Genomic DNA, 25,581 nt, shown 5'->3' with positions numbered 1-25,581 from the left:
TATATCTATATATATATATCTATCTACCCTATTTTTGGCATTAGTTGCCTATCCTAATCTCTGCATCTTATCCCATCGCTAGGTCAGCAGCCAGAAAAAAGTAATATCCTATCTAATTCATCACCCATCCTTCATGCGTTTGCTCTCTCGCGTTTTCATTTTTCCTCACATGCAGCCCTTTATGTTTGTTTGTCTATGTGTCGAACCCAGCCCGTCTCCCAAACTTTCTACTCTTCTCTTACATGGCTTGCTGCTTCCTCATCTCTTCCTTCCTATTTCTTTGCCTCGTACCTTTGACCAAACCCACCTGCAGCCAGTTACCCACACTGGCCTAGCACGTCATTTTTTTGTAGCTGACCACTCCTTCCCCTATCCTCACATAACAACGGAACAACTCCAACAGCACCCTCTTCCTTTTTGCTATCCCTTCACTTCTTGCTCCTAGTCCCATTGAAACTATGGAGTTCCACTCAGCCTAGCACTCCCAACTCTCTACCTTTGGTCTACACGCACAGGTTGAGCAACCCAACCTGCTCACCACTCACACACCTCTAGCTTCTTTGATTGACTCTAAGTGAAGACCTTCCTCTTACTAATTTCCTTTTACTGAGCACAACTTAACCTTCAACTCCCAGGTGGCCACAGCCTCCCAGCCAACTCATCTCTCTATTGGCATGCACATAAACATCCCTAGCTCCTTCTAGTCCACCCTATTCTCCCTCTAGCTATCTTTCTCTCTCTTTCTTCATGAGAGGTAGCATTCTCTCCCTATCTCTAAATCCTTCATGTTCTCTCTTTCTAAAATAGACAATATTCTTCCCACTCTCACTCTACTTTGCTCTCTCTCTCAGTCTCTAAGCTCTCTATCTTTACTCTCACTCTCTCTTTATATATATATATATATACATATACATATAATAAAAACTTAAAAAAATTAGGAAAAACACAAAAAAAGATAGAAAAAATATATAGAAAAGAGAAATAAAAATATTGAATTTTACCCTCACAACTTGTTGTCATTGTCACCACTCTCACCTTGCACGTGCAAATGTATAACCTTTATTAACTCAAAATTCTTAGAAATCCCGATGATGATGTACGACATGACGACTGGATTGTATATGCGCTTTTTCTAGTGTGGTGAGGGAAACTTGTATGCGTAAGGTCTATACATGCTTTTTTTAATGTGGCGTCAACACTTTAATTACATATATGCACTTTTTTAGTGCAGTGGGAAATTTGTGAGTTACAAATAGGTAGACAACTCCTGACCACAATGTTACATGACACCGACCATCTCGCTATTGATAAGCATGGTAGGTTGGCCTTAATACCCTCAATGATGCCCCCTCTCCCTTTTTTATGTTGGGAAGATGTTGGGATGTTGTCGATTTTTTTTAGTGAAAAGGAGATTTAATGAAATTAAATCATTTATCTTCATTATGTTAAATTCTCATTTATATTTAATAAAAAAAGACATTTTTATATTTTCTAAGCAAGTTTTTTTAGGTCTACCTCTATTTCTTAACATAGGCCGGTTTTAATACATCTATTCTCCTAATCGGGTCATTGGAAGGCCGATACTTTATGTGACCAAACCATCTAAGGCGATTCTCAAATCTTATCTGCCAATGAAGCTACTCCGACCTTTTCACATATATACTCATTTCACATTCTGTCTCTAAGGGTAAAGATGCTTATCCATATGAGCCTCCTCATCTGTGTGACAATGAACATAATTTTATGCTTCACTTTTAATGGCCAACATTTTTCCCCATAAAGCATTGGAGATGTCACTATCTTATAAAAATTTCTCTTAAATTCTAGTGATATTTTTCATCACAATAGGCCCGATGCATTTCTCTACTTCAACCATCCAACTTGAATTAAAACGTGCACCCTTTTTAATGATTTGGTCATCCAAATTATTACTAAAAGTCTAAAATTATACTCCATTTATTCTACTCAAGCAAAAGCCTTTAGACTCTAATGTTTGACCTCCATAATTCAAGTATTTTTTTCAACTCTCTAGAGTTTTATCAACAAGATAAATATTATTAGCAAAAAGTATATACCAAGTTATATTCTCTTGCAAATGTCTAGAAAGAACTTCTATGACTAAACCAAAAAATATAAGCTTAAAGCTGATACTTGATGTAATCCAACCGATATAGGAAAATACTTGGTCAAACCACCTTGTGTTTTAACACAAATAACAATTTTATAAATATCCTTAATGACTTTAATATAAACATTATGAACTCTTTTTTTTAGAACTCTCCATAGCACCTTTTTTGGAATTTCATGCTTTATCTAAATCAATAAGCATCATATGTAGGTCCTTACACTCTTTGTACTTCTCCATCAAATCTCTAAACAAATGTATAGCTTGCATAGTACGCCTACTCGGCATGAATCCAAATTTATTTTAAAGAAATATTAGTATCACGTTGTAACCTATGCTCAATTACTTTCTCCCATAATTTTAATGTATGACATATTAATTTAATTCTTCTATAATGCGCACGCTCTTTTATATCTCCTTTATTCTTAAAAAATAGATACCAATACACCCTTTCTCTACTCATCTGACATCTTTGAAGTATTGAAAATTATTATATAAAGTTTAGTAAGCCAGTCAATTCCTTAATCTGTTAAGCAATTCTACACTTTTATTAGAATATCATTTATGTCATATTGCTTACCCATACTTTATTTTCTTTAAAGCCTTTTCAACTTTGATTTTATTAATGCGACGATAAAAATAAACATTTTTATTTTCATGAGTGTTAAGGTCATATTCTCACAATCTTCATTGAAAAATTTATGAAATATTTTATCCACTTATTTTTGAATATCCTCTTCTAAGAAAAGTATTTTTTATTCTTCATCCTTAATAAACTTCACTTGGACTAAATCATATTTTTTTGATATCTTTGTTTGACTAACTTATATACATATTATTCAACCTTCTTGGTATTTAATTTGTTATATAAATCACTAAAAACTAAATTTTTAGCATTACATATTACTTTTTTAGAATCCATATCGACCTCTCTCTATCATTTTCAATTTTTCAAGCTTTACCTCTAAACCAATTTTATAATAAAGCTTCTTATTTTTAATCTTTAATTGTATATTTTAATAATCCCATGTAGTGGGATAAAGGCTTGATCTTGTTGAATCGTATATTTTGATTTCTCCACCTACTATTTTTATTATTTGCAGCTTTTTCATTCATATTCTTTTTTATTTTTTTGCATAATATTAGTTTTCTCATGAACAACCTAAATCTTACGATCTTGAATCTTATTCTAAAATATATTTTTATTAGAATTCTTTAGATACCCCAATCTAATATTTAGGATAATTATTTACTTTATTTTTCATATTTCACCTCTTCATCTTAAAGTCTAAATGTAATAAGAGATATTGTGTACATAAACTTTTACTCATAATTATTTACAGTCTTTGTAATTTAAATAATCTATTTTTCTTATAAGAATTAATTTAAGATTTATTATATCCATTCTTATAAGTTACGGCATGCTATTTTCTTTTATTAAAAAAAGTATTAGCAATTACAAAATTATAAGCTATATCAGAATTTAATATGATCTTATCACCTTCTTTAGTCACTCCAAATTCATAGCCACCATGTTTATTTTTAAAATCTTATATCGCTCTACTAATATGTCAATTTAAATATCCTCCAAGAATTTTTTTTTTCAATATCTTGAAGATGAATGCGGAAATACCCATCAAAGATAAGTAAGTACATCATAAACATATAAAACCGGTTAATCCTGTTGTGAACCAAGCTATTGGTGTGAAAATTGGTGAGTACATGATACATCTTGAACTACAAAAATCAGCGAACAATTGTAAATTTCAGAAAAATAACATAATTTTTTTGCTAGGAAATCAAATAACAAGAAGCGAGATATAATTGATACTCTTTCGAGAGGAGGATCTCCTCTCCTAAGTCGTAGACGCCGATAGGATTCATCACAAAAGAAAACTACAACAATCAAGACAAAATTCTGCATAAGAATAAAATAAACCCTACTATGGACTTAAAATAGGCTTCTTCCCTCCCTCCTAAATTAGCCCCTTTCCTAATATCTCTCTCTCATTAATTTGAAAATAATTCAATTAGTAAAGGATCTCATTAGGAAAGATTTTCCTATTTGATTTCCTCCTAATATAATGTATTAATTCTTTGCTGGGCCTTAGCCTTTAACCTCCTTTCTTTCCTTGTCCAGCCTTGTCGTATCAATACTCCCCCCTTTCCCCCAAAGTTCCACCTTATCCTCAAGGTGGAATGTAGGAAACTATTGTTGAATAATCAGGTAATCCTCTCACGTGGCCTCATGCTCTGGTAGGTTTTTCTACCTGATCAACACCTCTTTTTTCCTGTTACTCCTAGCGACTCCTTTGACCTCTAATGGTTCCAACAACATATCCATGTTGTTCGTCAAGGTTAGGGGAAGTAAAGAAGATGGAATATGCTCTCCTATTGTCTGCCGCAGCTGGGACACATGAAACACCAGGTGTATAGCAAACGATGGTGGTAACTGTAGGCGATAAACACGCTCCAGATGTGCTCTACTATCTTGTAAGGACCAAAATATCTGGGTAATAACTTATCATTCTGTCTTTGTGCCAAAGATTTCTTTCTTTAGGGACAGAGCTTTAAAGATACCCTATCGCCCACTTTGAACTAAAGGCCTCTCCTTAGTGCATCTTCTTTCCTTTTCATAATTTGCTGGGCTCTCAACTAATGACCTTTCAATTCTACTAATATTCTATCTCTGTCCTCCAAATACTGCTCTATTGAAGTCACCAGTGTGCTACTATATCCATAATATATCAAGTGTGGTGGATCTATTATGTATAACATGAGCTACTAAATGATAGGAAGAGTTATACCAATATTCTGCCCATGCCAACCAGTTTTCCCACAACTTGAGTGTGTCTGATATAAAGCACCGTAAATAAGTTTCCACACTATGTTTGACCACCTTTATCTTCCCGTCAGTCTGAGGATGATAAGCAGTGCTTCTTTTTCGAATGGTACCCTACATCTTGAACAACTCCTAGAACTGTCTTAGAAAGATCCTATCTCGATCCAAAATGATCGATTTTGGGATCCCATATAATCTCATCACCTTCCTCATGAAAATCGTCGCTACTGATAATGTAGTACGGGTGGCGAAGGGGAATAAAATGGGCATACTTACTCAGTCATCCACTACCAGCATAATCATAGTGTTTTTTTCTGACTTGGGCAGCCCTTCAATGAAATCCATAATCATCTCCTCCTACATCTTTTATGGCAGAGCTAACGGTTGGAGGAGCCCTCTTGGAAACATTGCTAAATACTTATGCCTCTACATATGTCATAGCTAGCCATCATCTTCTTGACATCCTTCTTCATACCCTCCCAATAGCCGTCCCCTTGAACTCTTAGAGTAAACAAGGAGTGTAAGAAGAGGTCTTTGAAATCACAAAGCACCCTCATGATGCAACTTCTGTTCCTCTACTTAATATGTTGTATGATTTTACTTGTTTCCTGCTAGCTCCTCCCTAAATTTCTTTAAGCATGCATTCTGTTCTCTCTCCCTTCTCAGTGCTTCCCAGTCAACCATCAAAGGCACAGACAATGCCATCATCTGGGGTCCCCCATACACCTGGATAACCCATCTGCTACTTTGTTCTCCACTCCGGGTCGGTATTGGATTTCAAAGTCATCCCCAATAACTTGAAAAGCCACCTCTGATGCTCCTCAGTGACAATTCTTTGCTCCAAAAAATACTTCAAACTTCTCTGGTTTGTTCTGACGATGAAATGTATTCCAAGGAGATACATTTGTAATTTTTGAATGGCCAACACAATCGCTATTAGCTCCCTCTCGTAAATTGATTTGGGCATGGTTTGGGCCGTCAACACCTGACTGAAATAGGCCACCAGCCTCTGACATGCTATTGATCCGTATCCCTTCAAAAATTTTTGATAGTAGTCGGTGAGTACCCAGAATCCTCTCACTTCATTCAGATTTTTGGGTATGGGCCATATGAGCATGGCCTCAATCTTACTTTGATTCGCTATAACTCTCTCCTAAGATATTACATGCCCCAAGTACTGCACTCTGGGTTCGACAAACAAACATTTATTTTTATTGGCATATAAGGAGTGCTCCCTTAAGGTCGACAAAACAGCTCCTAGATGCTCCAAATTCTCCCCTTCGTACCTACTGTAAGCCAATATATCATAAAAAAAAATCAACACAAACCTTCGTAAGTAGGGTTGGATTACCCTGTTCATTAGGGACTGGAAGGTAGCCAGTATGTTAGTGAGGTTAAACGACATCACCATAAACTCATAATGCCCTTTATGCGTCCGAAAAGCTATTTCTTAGATGTCTCCTGGTCGCATTTTAATCTAATCTTGGAAAATATCACAGATCCATGCAACTCATCTAACAGCTCATTGATGATAGTTATGGAAAATTTGTCTAGTACTGTTTCCTTATTTAAAGCACGATAGTTTATGTAGAACCTCTAGCTCCCATTCTTCTTCTTCACCAACAATACAAGACTTGAGAAGTGGCTTGCTCTGGGCCTGATGATAATAGCTTCAAGCATCTCTCAAATCAATTTCTCAATCTCGTCCTTAAGGATCTGGGGGTATCAATAGGGCCAAATACTACTGGGGGAAACTCTCTACTTCAGAACAATAGAGTGCTCGTGCTCCCGTAGGGGTGGCAATCCATTGGGAAGCTGGAATACTTTCTTGAATTACTGAAGCAAGGGCTGGACAATGTCGGGAACGTCCTCTTCACCCTCTATCTCTCCTCCCTCCAAACTCTGGAGCTCCACCAAGAATCCCCCTCCTTCCCCTTCAAGGGAACGAACCACAATTTTCAACGAAACCATTGCCTTTGATAAGCTGGTGTCTCCCTTAATTACCACCCTTCTCCCATCCACCTGAATCTCTATAGCCAAAGCCTTCCAGTTCACCATCCGAACTTTGTATCCATTTTATGCCCAAGATCAAGTCAGTACATCCTAACTCCAATGGAAGGAAGTCCTCCCTGATGTGGATCTTTTGTAGCTCTACCACCCCTGACATATCTCTCTACTCTCTACTTTTCCTATACCCATCATCACTCCAAACCCTCTCATGTCTATCACTTTCAGCCCTAGTTTATCTACCACCGAATTTGATATGAAATTGTGGGTAGCCCCATTGTCCACAATGCCACTACCTCTCCTCCTATATGCCCCCTTACCTTTATAGTGTGATTCGGGGTAAATCCTACTACAGAGTTCAATGACACTTCCTCCGCCTCTAAATGTACGGGCTCCTCTTCATCTTCTTCCTCCTTTAATTCCTCTTCTTCATCCACCTCTTCCCCATCACACACAATGAGAACCTGCAATGTGCAATTTTTACACCTATGTCCTTGTGTAAATTTCTCTTTGCATCATAAACATATCCCTTTTGCTCTATTGTCTTGTAATTGAGTCTCAGTTAGTCTCTTGAAATCTCCTCTTAATCTGGCTCCCGAACTGCCCTTCTTTGGCATCTCCCTTTGAATTGGTACGGTCTGCACCCTAAATGCTAGGAAAGCGGTTGCTGTGCGGTAAGAGCCCCCTCCACTGCCTCATTTACTAATCTTCTATAGTGACTTCTTATTCTCAATCATCTATGCTAGCTCCCTCGCCTCTCACAGAACATGGGGTCTTGTGACCCGTACTGTTGCCCTCAACTCTAGTTTGAGGCATTTCATGAAATTTCTCTTCAATATTTCCTCTGATAACCTCCCTACACGCTTTGATAGAAGCTCAAATCTTTTCAGATACTCCATAGTACCCTCCTGTGTCAAGACAAATAATTGCATATAATAATCCTTATCCTATTAGACTTGAAAGCCCTCCAACAAGCGTTCCCTGAACTCATCCCACGAACTGATTGGGTACCTTCCCTCTCGCCATTCGTACCATGTCAGTGCCTTTCCTTTCACATATAGGGCGGCGGCCATAAGTCTCTCATCTTTTGTCAACCCTTTCACTATAAAATATCTCTCCACACTGTATATTCACCCATGTGCGTCATCTCATTTAAATACAGGAATTTTCTGCTTCCTAATTTTCTGATCCCCTCCGACCCAATGTCCCCTTTCCCTATACCTCCCATGGCATGAGCGTGGTGGTCCCTCCGCGGCTCCCTATCTTCCCTTCACCGTTCATATCCCATTCTTAGTCCAAATCCAGCCCGCCTATCCTCTTCTTTCCATTCCCTCTTTCCTACATACTCCCTACCTATCCACCATCTTGGAATCGGCTCTAGATGTTGTGTTTCCTCCTTCCCTAAAATTTCCACCTTCTCGTCTTTCCTTGGCATGTCATCTTCCTGATTTCTTCTTGCTCCCGACAAAATCTTTTTAGTATGAAGTTCCAACACATGCTTCATCATTTCTTCCATGTTCCTAAATCTTCCTTTTTATCGCTAAAATATGTTCTTTTATTGATCCTACTTCCGCTCGTGGTTGCCTTACTTCTCCCTCCAACCTTTCTTTCAACTCTTCAACTCTTTTTACTGGCCATTGGTACCTGGATCAAGTTCTTTCTGACAAAAAACAACAACTTAGATAAGGTTATGCCCTCCAAACAACAGAAATCAACAGATAACAAGGAAGATCGTAGCATAAATCAACAACAAAAACCTAGATGTTGGTCCTGTAATGTGCTATGATACCAATTTGCATAAATCAATAACAAAAACCTAGATGTTGGTCTAGTAATGTGCTATGATACCAATTTTATGTCTTGAACCACAAAAATCAGCGAACAACAATAAATTTCAACAAAATAACAGAATTTTATTGCTAGGAAATCAAATAACAAGAAGCAAGATACAATTCATCCTCTTTCGAGAGGATCTTTTCTCCCAAACCCTAGATGCCGCAGCAAACACATTCTGTTTCCTGAGTAAATGAAATATTTATCTTTATATGAATCATATCATCTCTTAATATCATTAATTTTCTTATAAGATTGCTTACATTCCAAATTCTTTTCTAATTCTAGTTTTATGGATTAACTTAATTTCCCACATCTGTCTATGATTTCGGAACTCTTGCTTATTTAACATTGCACCCTAGTACTGAAAGAACAACCATTGCACATTTTTCACTGTATTCACGCCATATAATGTGTCGCATCCATGGAACGCTCTAACATTAACATATTGTATTAAATAATTCTTGTCAAGTTTTATGCTGGTTGTTAACTACCTAATGTAAACATAATTTTAAATAATTTCAAGCATGTATTTGAAGACCAATATGCACCTTTCTTGGCACAGTGGGGTAGAAGACTTCAACTTAGATGTTGCATGACACCGATTATACATGAGCGTAGTGGGTAAATCTAGCACCCCCTAATGATGTGCCCTACATGAGGAAGAAGCTCGGAGGTTGCTGAAATTCAGAGTGAGTTGACTCGCAATGAATCCAACTTAAAGAGATAATTTTAAAATACAATTAAATAAGATTTGGAAAATTAAACTAATTATATGGGACTTGTAATGAACAAGACAGTTGGCCCACGAGTAAGAACATAACTCTTGAACATCACCGGATTTGTAATACATACATGCCCAAGCGGATAGAATCCATTATAAAATTTAAAAATGAAATAATGCATGTATTCTAATGCCGAACACATGCAAATAATTAAATTTGAATGTTTTAAATCTCGCACGCATTAAAAATGTAAATTTTAAATTCAGGTAAACTAATTGTAGCGTGTACTAGTCTTGGGAAACATACAATAGCATGCGAATTGTGCCATTCGCTTGAGAAGCATGACACTTTCTTAAGAAGCACTTAGTAGTTTCAAAAAATATGCCTTGAATCCGACGGTATTAAAGTGCAAGCCTGCCGGAGCAACCATGTAGAATCCCCCTCCATACTCCCTTGAGTCCCCCTCATAGGATCTTCTCCCTCTAAGACTTCACCCGTTCCTCACTCCCTTTCAAGCTCTCTCTTCATAATTGCTTTCCTTAAATGCTAGATTAATTTTTGAAAAAAATATCCTGGATCGTCCTGGACGATCCCCTGGATGATGTCCAAAAATAAGTAATTCCTAAATAGATCTGGCAGCAGATTCTTTCTATTTTTGAGCCTATTGTCCTGGCCGGTACAAAATCATCAAGGACGATGTTTTTTGCATAATGACAGCTGCTTTAATGAGGATGCCCTAATTAGGGTTTCTGCTTTTGAACCAATCGTCTAGGACGATATAACATCGTCCCGGACGATGTTACCAAAAACAATAAACTCTTGGGAACAGTCAGAAATCTTTCAAGTTACAAAGCATCAGGAGCCACATCAAATACAATAGACTTAAGAAAGAAAAAAAATGTACAAACTGACTCAGATCTAGTCTACCAAATTTTTAGCTGGTTCCTAATTGCAATCTGATCGTGTGGACCTGAAATGTCAGAAGATAAGGGAGTCGTAGAGAAATAAAAGTGTTGCTATCATCAAAATCATCATCTATGAAAATAGATCCGCAATAATCTCCCCCTTTTTGATGATGGCAAACATTATGATTTGAATTTGCAAACAGGAAACATTTTCTCCTAATCTTCTCCTCACTAAAATAAAACTGTTAAAAATAGGTGAGATAAAAAATTTTTGTTTTTAATTTTTTTTTGAAAATGAAAAAAGATACAAATACAACAACAACAATACGTATTCCCCCTTTTGACATTATCAAAAAGAGAATGGACACAAACAATAAGAACAAAACGATTAAAAGATAAAAATAATCCCTGATCTAGTGAACAGAATAAATATTCTTAAAAAGAGAAAGTTACCTCTTGATTTTATTCAAAAACTTAGTGAGGAATGGATTGACAATGCGTAATCCAGAAAAAATAAGAAATTCATAAATTGTTAATCCAAGCTCAAGTTCTTTTAAAGGCTCAATAAACTTTTTAATCCAATATCTAAATCAAGGAATAAACGAGAAAAAGAAACATTAATTTTTCAAAACTCCTTTCATAAAACATATCTAATAGAAGATCAATGCACGAATTGCTGAATCAGGAACCAAGATTTTCAAGCAGAAGTTTCGAACATATCAAGGATTTTCTTAGGCTTTTAGTACTATTAGAAAAAATGAGCATTTTTTGTGGTCTCATTTTATGCCCTTTATCATTTGAATGGCTCTTTGAGCATCTTTTGATTTTTAATACACTTTGTGTATTTTTTTTAATTTGGCGTAATTGCACATCTTTTGGTTTGGCATCATTAGCCAATTTTTTTTATTATTATTTTCAAAAAATATGCTTTATTTCTTATATTTTTAAAACTAAAGTAAACCCAAATTATTGACAACACGAATAACTTGATTAAGAAAATTTTAAGGTGGATTCAACAATCTTGCAAAAGATTCCTATGCGATAGAAAAAATATAGGGAGATGAAAAAAATTAATTTTAAAATCCAATTTAAAATATGATAAAGATTTTGAATCAAAAGTAAAATAACCTTTTTAAGAAGAGAAAGAGAAACAAAATCATGAGTTCTCTTCCTTTGACTGTTTTTAGAGAAATCAATCATAGCTTTCAAGAAAAATACAGGAGGTAGATTTTTCATTTTTTAGAAAAGTGATCGTGTGTGTTGATCAGAGAGAAACCCCAAAAAATTTAACGAAAAAAGAAAGAAAGAAAAAGATAAAAAATCACAGAAACAAAAGATTTAAAAAAACATGCAAAAAAAAAAATACAAACAAAGGTTTAAGCACCATCTTGCTTCTGGTCTGATGCTTCAGAGACCAGATCTATCCAAGAAATTTTTTTACTTTTCATTATTTGACCAGTTTATAATTTGCTTTGCTTTAGCTTTTTCTTTTGTAGGAAGAGTTCTCAAATTAGGCCACTGATTTTTCATATGTCCAGGCTTCCTACATCCAAAGCAAACAACATCAGAATAAATCTTGACTTTTTTACCATTTTTATCTTTATTCCACTTTTGTTGATGCTTATGCTTTGGTGAGTTTTTTAATTTGCTTGATCAGTTATTGCTTTCGTCACCAATTAAGCTACCTCTTTCCGTATCTTCAGCTTTTAGCACTATCGTTTTACCTGCATCCAAAAGTCTTTGACCCAAACTTTGCTCGTAGGCAATGAGTGAGCCAATCAAAATATTAATAGAATATTCATTCAAATTTTTTGATTCACAAATAGCAACAACTTTAGTATCAAATTTATCTAATAGACAAAGAAGAATTTTATGAACTTTTTTAAAATTTGAAAATTCTTTATCTGAAGCATGCAATGATGTCACAATTTGAATAAACCTAGTATAGATGTCTAAGATCGTTTCATAAGTTTTAATGGAAAACATTTCATAATTATACATTAACTCATTCAACTTGGATTGCTTGATTTCACTAGTGCCTTTATATATGGTGTGTAGTTTATCCAAAATTTCCTTACCAGTAGTGCACGTGGATACTAACATAAAATTTTCAGAATTTAAAGCACAGAAAAAGCAATTTAAAGATTTTGCATTCAATTGAGCATCGATTCGTTCATCTCTATTCCATTGACTAAAAGAAATGTCAGTTTTAATTCCATCTAAAATACGTGACGGTAATGAATAACCAGTTAAAATCATATGCCACATGCGAAAATCAATTGATTGAAAAAAATAGACATGCGAATTTTTCAAAAATCAAATGTAATATTTTCAAACAAAAGTGGTCTGGTGATTGAATAATCTTCCGTAATATTATGATTTGAAAATTTAGCCATGGATCAAAATTCAAAAGCTTTTAAAAACTAAATTTTATGAATACTGCTCTGATACCACTTGAAAGTTCGTTAGGGATGTTAGACCCCTTATGAACTGGCCCAAGGCTAATAAAGAGAGGTGAATTGGTGGAGAAGAATCTTTAAATAAAAACACAAACCAAAACCAATATCACCACAATAAAAACCAAATGCGGAAATTAAATGCGGAAGTAATAAAGAAAGAACACACCGAATTTATAGTAGTTCGGTCAAACCTTAACCTACGCCCACTCATCAGAGGCACCATCCAAGTATTGCACTATAAAAGTGTCTCTCCTTTAGGCCCCACAGTTAGGCAGAGAAGTCCTTACAAAATCACTTCAACCTTCCCAGTGCGGCGGAGTCGCCGGGTCCTTTGACACCAAAGAGATATTCTTCTTTGGTGAACTTCCCTCAAGACAAGCCTTGAATCTGACGGTATTAAGGTGCAAGCCTGCCGGAGCAACCGTGTGGAATCCCCCTCCACACTCCCTTGAGTCCCCCCTCACAGGATCTTCTCCCTCTAAGACTTCACCCGTTCCTCACTGCCTTTCAAGCTCTCTTCAAGTTCTCCACAAAAGAACGAAGCTACAATGGCCGCCAAAGACACTTACCAAGTGTCATGTCATAACTTAAATAGAAGATCTCAAAACGAGCTCATTAATGCAAGTTGCCGACTTTATCGTCCAGGACGATACTAATATCGTCCTGTACGATCAGTGCAAAATAAGCCCAATTAGTCGGGATGATTTGAGACGATCAGAAGAAATTTGTTCATATCATCCAGGATGATAATATATCGTCTTGGACGATCAGTACAAATCGTGGAATATCGTCCTGAACATCGCCCTGAAAAAGAGTTGTCCGATGTCCAATTTTCCAACGTATCGTTTAGACGATCCTGAGATCGTCCAGGATGATTTGATCCTCCAATCAAGTCATAATTGCTTTCTTTAAATGCCAGATTAATTTTGGAAAAAATTGTCCTGGATCGTCCTGGACGATATTTTATAGTTCTGGACGATCCCTTGGACGATGTCCAAAAATAAGTAATTCCTAAATAGATCTGACGGCAGATTCTTTCTGTTTTGAGCCTATCGTCCTGGCCGATACAAAATCGTCCAGGACGATGTTTTTTGCATAATGACAGCTGATTTAATGAGGATGCCCTAATTAGGGTTTCTGCTTTTGAACCGATCGTTCAGGACGATATAAAATCGTCCCGGATGATGTTACCAAAACAATAAACTCTAGGAAACAGTTAGAAATCTTCCAAGTTATAAAGCATCAGGAGTCACACCAAATACAATAGACTCAAGAAAGGAAAAAATGTACAAACTGACTCAGACCTAGTCTACCCATTCTTGAGCTGGTTCCAAATTGCAGTCTGATCGTGTGGACTTGAAATGTCAGAAGATAAGGCAGTCGTAGAGAAATAAAAATGTTTGCTATCATCAAAATTATTATCCATGAAAATAGATCCGCAATAAAAGCAAGCTAAATTAAGATCCTATTTTTAAATTAATCACCCGTATGCGTTTGGATCGATGCATTAAATCCCTAAACTTAAGGCTTGAAAATACTGTGCGGGTTAAACATTAATTTAAATTCCAAGTTCAATCCCTGGTGAAAGGACTGGAGCGACACTACTTGGATTAATAAGTGAATGCGTGATCATAAAATCCATCGAAATATTTGATTTTAATTTTACATTAGACCTTCAAAGTCTATTTAAAAAAATCATTATATAAATGCAAGCTCTTGATTTTAATGTTATTATAACAATATAAGAGATCAATAGTTGAACCTAGTTTTTTTTTGGCGGGCAAACATAATTGATAAGGTTAAAATAACAAAATAAAATATTAACTAGAGGAGTTAATTTTCAAATTTTATCAAAATTTTAAAATTCCACTCTTTCAAAATTCAAATATTTAAGGTGAAATTTAATTACTTAAAACATAAACCAAATATTGACCCTCTGCAATCGCTAGTGAAGACAATGAATTCAAGAATAATTTTAGCTCATAATGAGCAAATGTCCAATTGAAAATGTCCCTAAAACTCATTATTAAATAATCTCTTGCTTGTAAGGGCGTGACTTGTGTCCTTTAATCGATGGTTTGAAGGACCTAATGACTCAATAAGACTAGTGGTTTGACCCAAATTGCTCTACATATAAACGACTATGATCAGGACCTCTGATCGAGTGATTTTCACCACATATTCAATAGCAAAAATAACAATAAGTCTTTATCTTACTATGTGGGGTTAGCTACATGAACCCTTTTTCTCCATTATGCTCTGTTAAAAGTCAAATTCTCATTTAAATCTAATAAACAAAGGTCATATATAATATTTTCTAACAAAGACTTTTTATGTCTACATCTATCTTTCTTAACATATGCCAAGTCTAATACATTTGCTCTCCTAATCAGGTCTTCGAAAGGTTGACTATTTTGCCTCTTATAAGCACCTTTATTTTATGGTCACAATCAAAGCTCATAGGCTGCTCCCCAATGGCTAAAATTCTTGAATAATGAATCATATGGTATACTTGATAGAACAAGTTTTCTATTAGCTAAGTTTGATTTGAATTGTCTCTAAAACAAATACTCAATCCAAGCTTACAAAGTACCATTGCATGAAGTAACCTATAAATGTTGAGAGAGATCTTTTGATCAGGTTAAATCAACTCTCATTTGACTAAGTAGATTAGGGTCCATGTAAACCCGAGATGATGAAACTATGAGATCTTATTTGGGGTCGTCATCATTTTCGCACCATCCATTTCAAGTGAAAGGTGAAAAGTTTTTAATCCTAGAAATTTAAATTTTCTTCTACTATACGTTAAATACTAAGTATTTTTTAAATGACTAGCTTAATCGAAAGCGTTCTTCTCGTTACTGAGAGGAGTTATTTACTATAGATGCTTGCGTCTATGTGGAACATGAACTTAGATTTTAAAATCCTTGTATAATGAATGTTAAATCTCTAGGTAGTGTCTTATCTAATCTGGCTTTGAAAATTTGACTCGAAACTTAATGCATTAAAACTCATCAAATATGCAAAGTGGTTGGGACACAATTTTTCAGTCCACCAGATTGAATGAATAGCTTGATTAGAAAGTTTATCACAGCCTTCGTGAAGAGAATTTACAAAGCACACCCAACCAAAGATGTGAGGGTTTAGATGAAAATGGAGTTTTATGGGGATAAAAATGGAAAATGGAGTGGTTGCACATATGTAATTGTAAAGGGCATCCAATTAATTAAAGATTTCATAAGACTTGCATCGCCGCCTAAAATTAGCTATGAATATGCATCTAAAACAGTAAGATGCTAATAACATCAAGAAGGTGATGATGATTACATTTAATTCTCATTTCGCTGAAATGTATGTGAGCATGATTAATGATATTTGATATCATTCTCAACACAAAAAAACCAAGTAGGAGACTACATAAATTAAGGGATATTATCAGTGCAAAGATTTTTAATTTATATAGAAAATTATACTTTTTTGTTATGATAAAATAGTTTGAAACTGTAAAAGAGTAGACCTAGGATTTGCTCCCCAAATGTTGGTGTGGATCAAATGAAAAGGTGCACTACTATGGGATGATGAAGGCAGGAAAAATAAAACATATTGGTTTTTGCCAAATTCATAGGTATCATTTACAAATTTAAAATAGAGCATGGTACATAAGTGAGTTCTGAAGATGGCAAGGAGGTGACCCTAACGACTACATCATTGGTAAGAAGAGAATGATCACATGACAATGGGAGTAGCAACACTGAGATAATAAATTCCTTGAACTTCAACACCCCTAATTATCTTATTCATGTTGAGATCCTTAAGGGCATAGGGGCTATTTGGTTGGAGGAAATGTATATACAATGCATATTAAATGCTTTGCTTTTTAACTTTTCATGGTACATAAGTGAGTTCTGAAGATGGCAAGGAGGTGACCCTAACGACTACATCATTGGTAAGAAGAGAATGATCACAGGACAATGGGAGTAGCAACATTGAGATAATAAATACCTTGAACTTCAACACCCCTAATTATCTTATTCATGTTGAGATCCTTAAGGGCATAGGGGCTATTTGGTTGGAGGAATTGTATATACAATGCATATTAAATGGTTTGCTTTTTAACTTTTGGGTGCTTGGTTGGCCACCGAATTAAGGTAAAATAAATTCGTAATGTGTTCGGAACTCCTCTTTAGTTTATTTTTTGCATAAAGTAAAACCACTCAAAATCGAGCAAGAAAGGAATTCACGGGGCAGTAGCTTACTTCGGCCCCTTCGTTCCTACTTGACATCACTTTTGGAGGCATCCAGGGTTTGATTTTCATCTTTTCCATTTCTCCATTGTTGTTCGACTTTGTTCAATGGGAAAACGGATGGTACAGGTTCAAGAGTGGGAAGAGCTGTGGGAGGAATGACATCAAGTCTCGTTTGCGTGAAATGGGTAGAGGCGGGATGGGAGCCGTTTGTGCATGGATCAGGTGGAGGTGGTGTGGGTTCGCTCTCTTGTGCAGGAGCCGAACGGTGCAGGCGAAGGCTAGTGTCGGGTCGGACGCAGACGAAGGCAAAATTTGGGATTGGACAGGATGTCGTGCTCGATTGCAGCCTGCGAGATCGTCAATCATGTGAAAGCCTTACGAATTGCTGCAGCTTATTGCTATGAGGTATGCCTTTCTACTTGTTGATTTGGCACTTCGCGCGGGAACTTGGAGCCACAGGATATCCAGACCAGTTTGTGCGGGAACCTGGAGCTGCAAGGTTTGTCTTCAGTGTTTGATTTTTCTGGAAATGTTAAACTAGTTGGTGATCAATTGGGGGCAATGGGCTCATTTTACTTTACTCTGCATACACCAAACCAAACAGAAAAAACAATCCTCTTGCATTCTTACAAATAACCAAACAACCTCAAAGAATTTACTTTACACTGCATTCACTTTACAGCAAACCAAACAACCCTATTGTGAAAAGGATGAAATGTTATCAAGTACATGTGAGTTTTGGTTAGAAAATGAACATAAAAGATTTATAAGAAATATAGAGGAATAAAATATTGTTTAAGGTTAAGGAAGATGAATGAAAGGTGGTACATTGATCACATAGAGAGCGTTTTGCATGGGTGAAGCTTTGAAGATGGTGAGGAAGAGGGTGACCTTGGCGACAATGGTATTGATAAGGAGAAAAATGATGATATGACAATGCGGACATCAACATTGAGATGATAAATAGTAGGAGCTACAACACCACCAATTATCTTATTCATGTTGAGATTTAGGACACCATATGAAGTATAAAAGGTTATCAAGCAATTGTGAGTCTTGGTTAGATAATGTGCGTAGAATATTTACATGAAATTGTGAGTCACATAAAATATTATATATCGTTAAGGAAGATGAAAGATGGATGGACCATTTGCTAGAGATCATTGGACAGCCAACAAAGACAATTACAAGTGAAAGAGAGGTCATGATAAAGGATAAAAATAATTTATTTTTATTGTGATATCAAAAGATGCATCAAAATCTATGACCCAAGATATATTAGTTGAGGAAACAATGATGACCTAGAAAAAGAGACATTATGAAATGTTGAGGTTGAGATATATTTTTGATATAATTGAAGCAAGTGATCATTTTTCTCCATTGATCAAGAGGACATGATGTAAAAATAAGCAGGTTTGGAATGGTAATTGAAGATGTTGATTTGAGGATGAATTGTTGAATATCTCCCAACAATGTTAAGTAGATAATTTGGGTCTGCTACGATGGACAGGTTTGATGATCTGGTAGCAACCAATGAAGATTTTGGGTCTGTTAAGACCATCACGACCAAGTATCCTCGACTATCCTTTCAAGTAGCAACCAATGAAGATTGTCCAGGAGTGATGATGTTGGGGAGTAGAGAGTCCTATGACACAGAACTTGAATGAGAGTATTTGCTATATTAGGGACAGTAGAGTTATGTATAAACTGAGATTGCACATTATGCAAAAAAGATGTACGCTGGGAATATATAGTGACGATGAATTCTTCAATTTATTTCTACTATGTAATGGTATCATTGGTGAAAGGGAGATAGTGAAGTAAGTTGCCCTATGTTTTTATTATTGTGTTATAGTACTCTTGGATTTGCATTTCATTTTGCTGAAGAGAAATAAAAATCTCATAATATAGTGTAAATGCAAGAGATGTTACTTTCTTGAAAATATTTGGAGAGAAGAAATTCTTGCATTCTTTTGGTAGGATCCTAGATGTGATAATTGAAATGGTATAAGGTTTAAGGCTATTAAGTAACCAGTTAAGGACAATACTGGTAGATGTTTGTTAGTTGGACACTATGATGCACCGACACTTCTCCTCAAAGAGGCATGCAATGTCTGACACATGTATCTGACATGACATGCATCCGACACATGTTGGATAAGTCGAAAATGTGTCCGATTAAAAAAAAATTAAATACAAATTGGATACACATGTTTAATATGCATGTCCTAAATATTTTATGAATTTTTTAAATATAATTTCTTGTATTTAAAATTTTTATTAATTTAAATATTAAAACTAAATTTCTTATTTCTCATCCACAACACCAAATCAATCGCCCTCGCTCAATATCCCATTCATCGAATATTCTCTTTGGTGGGTTGCGACTTTAGTTTCACAACAATACCTGATGACATCGACGTATGACGTCATCACAACATCAATATTTCAAAACTATGAACATCAAAATCTGACATTGTCTTGACATTGATGCTTGATACTATAATTTTCTACACCGACAACTTTACAGCTCATCTTTGTTCGACGTCATCTTAGCATCGACAACCAACGACCTCTCAACATTGACAACAGACGCCCTCTTGATATCGACTCCCAATGCATAACATCGATGTCCGACTCTTAACAACATTATCGTCTAATGCCCGACTCTCGACATCCTAATATTAATCATTTTAAGCATAAATTATTGTTAAATGACTTATTATTTCTAATTTTTTTTAATATTATACTTATTCAATTTTTATATACTATTTTTAAAATATAAAAATTATAATACCATATCCAATCCGTATCCGTATCCTAAATTTTCAATAATTGACGTGCCTCGTATCTGTGTTGCCGTGTCCGTGTCTGTGCATCATAGCTTGGACAACTTGATGGTATCAATATTATTCGGAGAAAAGGCATCAAGATGATGATGCACTTGTGAGAACCAATAAGAAAATGAGAGGCCCTCAATCATAGAGCATAATTGTTACAATTGAATTTTATGTTAGTACTAATATCAGAGAAGGGTTTCAATTTGTTGAGGTATGATTGTGAGGCCATGATGCTATTTGGGTGATACAGGATGCATGCACAAGTGCAGTATCATAGGTGAGTGTGGGGTGAGTTGGGGGTGTGGGAGCATGTGGGATCATTATGGGAATGATAGAAGAGTAATGACAGCTAGGGTTAGGACTAAAACTGCTTTTGATATAATGTCAGAGAGAACTAACTTTTTATTGATTGATTACAGGTGCCTATAGGCATATAGGTCAAATACAAAAAGAAGATTACTAGGAGAATATCCTCAATTATCAGGATGTAAGAAGCAAACTTAGCACTTTTTTACAATAGCAGTTTAAAATTAGTGTACTATGTGAGATGGCCTCTAAGATCATATATTTTTTGACAGATGAGGTTCTTTTCTATTTTGTTTTACTTTCCTGTTTCTACTTCAAAGAATAAAGATGGTAATCTGGATGCTGTTTCATTGAGACAACCTTACTTTTTTCCAATGAAACTGGTTTGTGTTTATTGCTCCATAAACTAAGTTAAATTCAAATATTCTTTGGCATTTATTGTTCCATGAGAAAATCTATATTTTGATATGTCAGTTCATTTGTGCTATGTATATTGAATTTTTTTTAAAATGAGAGGAAATTACCTTTTTTTGTTCGTTGAAATGTTTGATATGCTAATTTCCTACCTTATTGTTGTTAGTATTATGCAATTTTTTATTTTTCTTGAAGCATCTACTGTAATTTAGTTCTCCTTATTTTGATGTTCATTGTCGAAGCCCTATGTTCTCTCTTATGTTGGGGGTTTGTACCTAGAATACTTTCAATACCATTTGTTTTGCAATTGTTTTCTTTATTTTGGTCTTTTGTTCTGCAGGTAATTGCTTTACTTAGTGGTTTTGCATATTTCTTGGACAGAAATGGAAATTTCAGGAACTCTTTTACTGATGGTTGGGATCACATTTTGTCTAAGCATCCAATACCCTTCTATTATTGCTTAGGTATTTTCAGTTGCTGTGAGAAAGAAAATATAAGTTTTAGTTAAGGCTTTTTTGTTCTTGCTTTATCTTGAATCTTGTGTAACTAGAATCTGGATTTTTCTTTCTTTGTTATTATTGTTTTTGGATAGAGGTAGACTTAAAAAGATTTAGTTAGAAAATATTAAAAATGACTTTTTTTTATTAGATTTAAATGAGAATTTGGCACTTAATAGGACACAACAGAGAAAAAGGATTCATGTAGCTGATCCCAAGTAATTGGAGGATAAAGGCTTGATGTTGTTGTTGTATTTTTTATTATTTTTTGTTGGCATGAATCGCCACCAATCTAGAATCATGAATTGACCTTTAAAGTATTTAGGTTTTTCATGAGTTAGATTAAATGATCCTCATTTCATATGGAATGAAAGGCTGGATAGTGAAAGAGCAGCATCTATCAAAGATAAAATTATAAAAAATAGTGTGCACGAACAGATATTTAAACAATTGTTAAACTTAATACAACACTTTACACCAATTAAAAACAAAGTAGGTTCACCCCAAAATTTACTGATGCTAATTATGACTGCATATGAGTATGTGTGTCCATTGATATTAATCTCTACGAATGAGAAATCTTTCTGCATTATATCGTCATTCGCCATTGCAGTACATATGATGGAAAACTGGTCTTAATTTGCCTGATTTTATATTTGAATCACCCGAGTAAGTTTCCAGCATCGTATTTTGAATGTAAGTATAAATACGCCTGATCTAGTACAGGCACTCTTTTACTTGTTGCACAACTTACCATTCCTTTAGCTGCATTCATATACCAAGAAATACCAAATTTATCCATGCGATGAAGTGTTGTGGAAACTGAACTTTCTTTTGCTAATGCTGGCGTGCTGGTTAGCTAAAATGCCATTATGATTATAAAATTTTAAGAGAAGTTTGATTGGGTGCCGGAAACCTTGGTCAACAGTGTTTACTTTTGATTGTTGTAACATGTCCTATAGTTTTGATAAGTTGTTCTGGTTGGGAACAGTTTTTTCAGAGAATTGACTGCCATCTTGCTAACAGGAGTGCTAATTTTCTTGGTGCTACTGGGATTTTTCGGCCTGATCCTGCACTGTTCATCCTTCGGTAGCAATGATCCATGCATGGCTGGTTGCCGCAATTGCTGCTACGGCTGGGGCATACTGGATTGCTTTCCAGCATCAATGGAGGCTTGTTTTGCCTTAGTAGTCATATTTGTTATTGTCTTTGCTATCCTCGGAATTGCTTATGGTTTTCTTGCAGCAACCATGGCCATCCAAAGGATCTGGCAAAGGCATTATCACATCCTAACAAAGAGGGAGCTTACCAAGGCATTGAACTCACCTTGATACCATCTTTATTTCATGTCATTCAGATAGTCTGATATATTCTGCATTTCAGGAATATCTCGTGGAGGATCTGCGTGGGTGTTATACACCTCCAAAGATGGACCCAGAACATGAAGAACGGCTGAAACTGCTTAAGCTTCTGTGAGCTCAGTGGTAAAAACTTACAAATCAGTGGTTGGATGCGTAAGTTGTTTATGTTTTTGTATATGAATTGGTAAATATGGATAGTTATTGTCGTGAGACGAGGTACCAGTTTGTATCTGTAATGTAATTAGTTTTTTTTTTTTTGCACAGTTGCAATGTTGTCAAATTTGATTATCATTTTTCAAGGGTTGTATGAAGTTCATCAGGCAATTCAACCTTGATTGGCAATCATCTTTTCAAAGTTCCATACGAATGTGATTTATGGATCATCCGGTTGTTCGTTTAGCAAATGTATAATTGAAAATGGTGATTTTGTATTTTTTTTTTTTTTACTTTTTTATGCTGAATCTAAAATTATGATTTTTGTAATTATTTTGAAGGTAAATTATTAGATATTGATGATATTCATGTAATTTTATTATATTTATAGAAAATACTGACAATTTTTTTTTTTGACATTTGCTATAATTTTTTGAAGTATTCATATAAAATCTTCTTGTGGAGGTGAAATGAAAAATAGAAAATAGTTAATTTATTAAACTTTATTAAGGTTGTAAGAATTTTAAAGTCATTTTAAAAACATACTAGAACATTTTGACATAAGAGAATGCATTATGTACTCGTGTTTTAAATAAAATGGCATTAAATTCGTTAAATTAATAAAATTATTATTTGGATGTTCTAAAGAAAATCATTATAGTATTATAGTTTGATGATTGTATTATCATTTGATTTATAAAAAAAATTAATTTTAAAATTTTCATTATCATATACCTTAAATTTTTTATAAAAAATATAAAATTATCATGTGATAAGCATATAAAAATATATGAAAATGATTTAAATTTTGTCAATTATCTACTACATTGCAAATAAGAAGCTTTTTTTTTCTTTTTTCATTTGGGATAGTTTTATTACTGTTTTGTAAAAAAAAATTTTAGTGTTAAAAATTCTAATTCAAAAGCTCTTTTAGAAGGTAGTAAGAAGTTTCAAAACACGTCTTAATCTTTTATTTGTGGAAGCTTTCAGACGAATTAGAAATGGTATTGCAATACCACCAACCAAACAAGGAACATCAACAATAAAATATATATATAAAAAAAAAAAAAAAAAAATACACGACTGCTTCCAAAGACTCTCTATCAAGCTGAGAACATGAAGCATAAATAAAAGACCCATAATAATTGAATTGATGAAAACCTATTTGGCAATGAACAATTTGAGGAAATTAGAAATAATGTCCAACTTCACCGATAAATTCTAGAAATTCCAAATCTTGTTAGTGCAATTAGTAAAAGCCAAACTAAAACCAAGACACTTACTAGTAGAAGAAATCTTAGAAGCAGAAATAAAAGATTATAGTTACACAAGAACATAAATATTATGAATCTTACACAAATTCCTCACCCTAGCTTTAGAAATAGAGCCACTCGTACCCCTCACATTCTATATAATAACATTAACCATTAAAACTATTCAGAGAGTTATGAGCTATAATGACTTGAGGGGTATAAGTGGGGAATATTCCTATTACATATATTCTTCTTTTTTTCAACCTTAGTGAAACCATCATCCTTCTTCTCATTTGTGAGGACACAAGTAATGATCTTAACCATAGGATCTTTAGAAATTTCATCCATAAAAAAAATTAGATGATATAGGGTTTACCTTCATCATCATCATCATCATTATTATTATTATTATTATTATTATTATTTTGGATAAAACCCACTGACCGGCTTATGCATTAATATCAAAATAAAAGTACAAGGTCTTTAAGGGGACCTCCATCTCTCTATTACTCGAAGGAGCTACAAAAAAGCCAATAAAGAACCTTTGAGCTAGAGTTCCCCACTAAGCACAAGTACAAAGAAACCTAATAACATTCTAGATCTTCTAGATCCATTCAGCACAGTCTTTTCACCCTAAAAAGAGGCCTGCACATAAGAGAAGTCTCCAAAAACCTGCACAAAAAATCTGTAAAGATATTGATAAAAACAGATGACAATAATAAAATAACAACAAAGATAAGAGAAAAAGCATTAATGAAAAGATTCACATCATCCATCTTAAATGAGTGTATCCATGCCATCTAGTTGTTTTCTCTAGAATAAAACAAATGTCTCCAGAGAAAATCAGCCAGTTGGCATAGAGAGCAGCCATTTGCGAGCATATTCCCACATATAAGATTGATACCATGCATGAGAAAACCAAACAAGGGAATAAGAATACTAAAATGATTCCACCAGTCCCCATAAATAGGCACAATATCAATCATATAATCAAAAAGAATAATAATATAATTTAAATCAGCATGGGGCAAAAGAGAGAAAAAAGAACGACCGAACGACCCCCCATCACCTCAACCAACAACATTAATAACTTCAAATCGGGCCAACAGATTGAGAGAGTAAAAATGCAACAGCTGTCAGGAATGTAAGAGAGGAACAAAAGAAAACATAAAAAAATTAAAGAAAGAACCCCCCCCCCCAGAAAACATAAAAAAATTAAAGAAAGAAACCCCCCCAAAAAGACATGATAGCACGGTTCAAGAAAACCTGAAAGCATACATAATAGACAAACAATCCATTGTCCAAACCTCCAGCATAGTCATGGAAATATCAAACCCAACAAAAAGAAATAAAGGGATAAGCTCACACCAACTAACAAAAACCCAACAAGTAAAAAGGGTAAACCAATCAGACAAGAGAGCTTCAAGAGATAAGCACAACCAGCAGAATTAAAGACAGAAAAATTAATTGTTAGTTGAACATAAGGCATCTCAGAATGGTCCATCCTAACTAACCCCATTAGTTTATTTGGTAAGGAAGTCTCAAAATATTTAGTAAAACCAAGTAAATTACAACCAATCTTAGCCAGATAATCAACAACAACATTCCCTTCAA

The 25,581-nt window shown here is 34.8% G+C and overlaps 1 protein-coding gene across 4 annotated transcripts in view; it reads left to right on the top strand.

The window, feature by feature from the left end:
* Positions 1-23,001, top strand: part of LOC110103309 — a 44,505-nt gene extending 21,504 nt beyond the window's left edge. For 3 of the 4 annotated variants that reach the window (XM_020831988.2, XM_020831963.2, XM_020831980.2), the window contains 3 exons: positions 21,044-21,167; positions 22,227-22,513; positions 22,584-22,992. In XM_020831988.2, coding sequence (XP_020687647.1) covers positions 21,044-21,167; positions 22,227-22,513; positions 22,584-22,676 — 504 coding nt within the window. In that variant the 3' untranslated portion in view covers positions 22,677-22,992. Of the gene's footprint in view, positions 1-21,043; positions 21,168-22,226; positions 22,514-22,583 lie in introns of all 4 variants that reach the window. The other variant, XM_020831970.2, reaches the window with a different exon arrangement.
* The last annotated feature ends 2,580 nt before the right edge of the window (positions 23,002-25,581 follow it).

This window comes from Dendrobium catenatum, unplaced genomic scaffold (genome assembly GCF_001605985.2).
Source record: "Dendrobium catenatum unplaced genomic scaffold, ASM160598v2 fragScaff_scaffold_1548, whole genome shotgun sequence".
Lineage (NCBI taxonomy): Eukaryota > Viridiplantae > Streptophyta > Magnoliopsida > Asparagales > Orchidaceae > Dendrobium > Dendrobium catenatum.
Note: the sequence above shows the minus strand (reverse complement) of the source record. Positions and strands in the feature narration are given on the sequence as shown.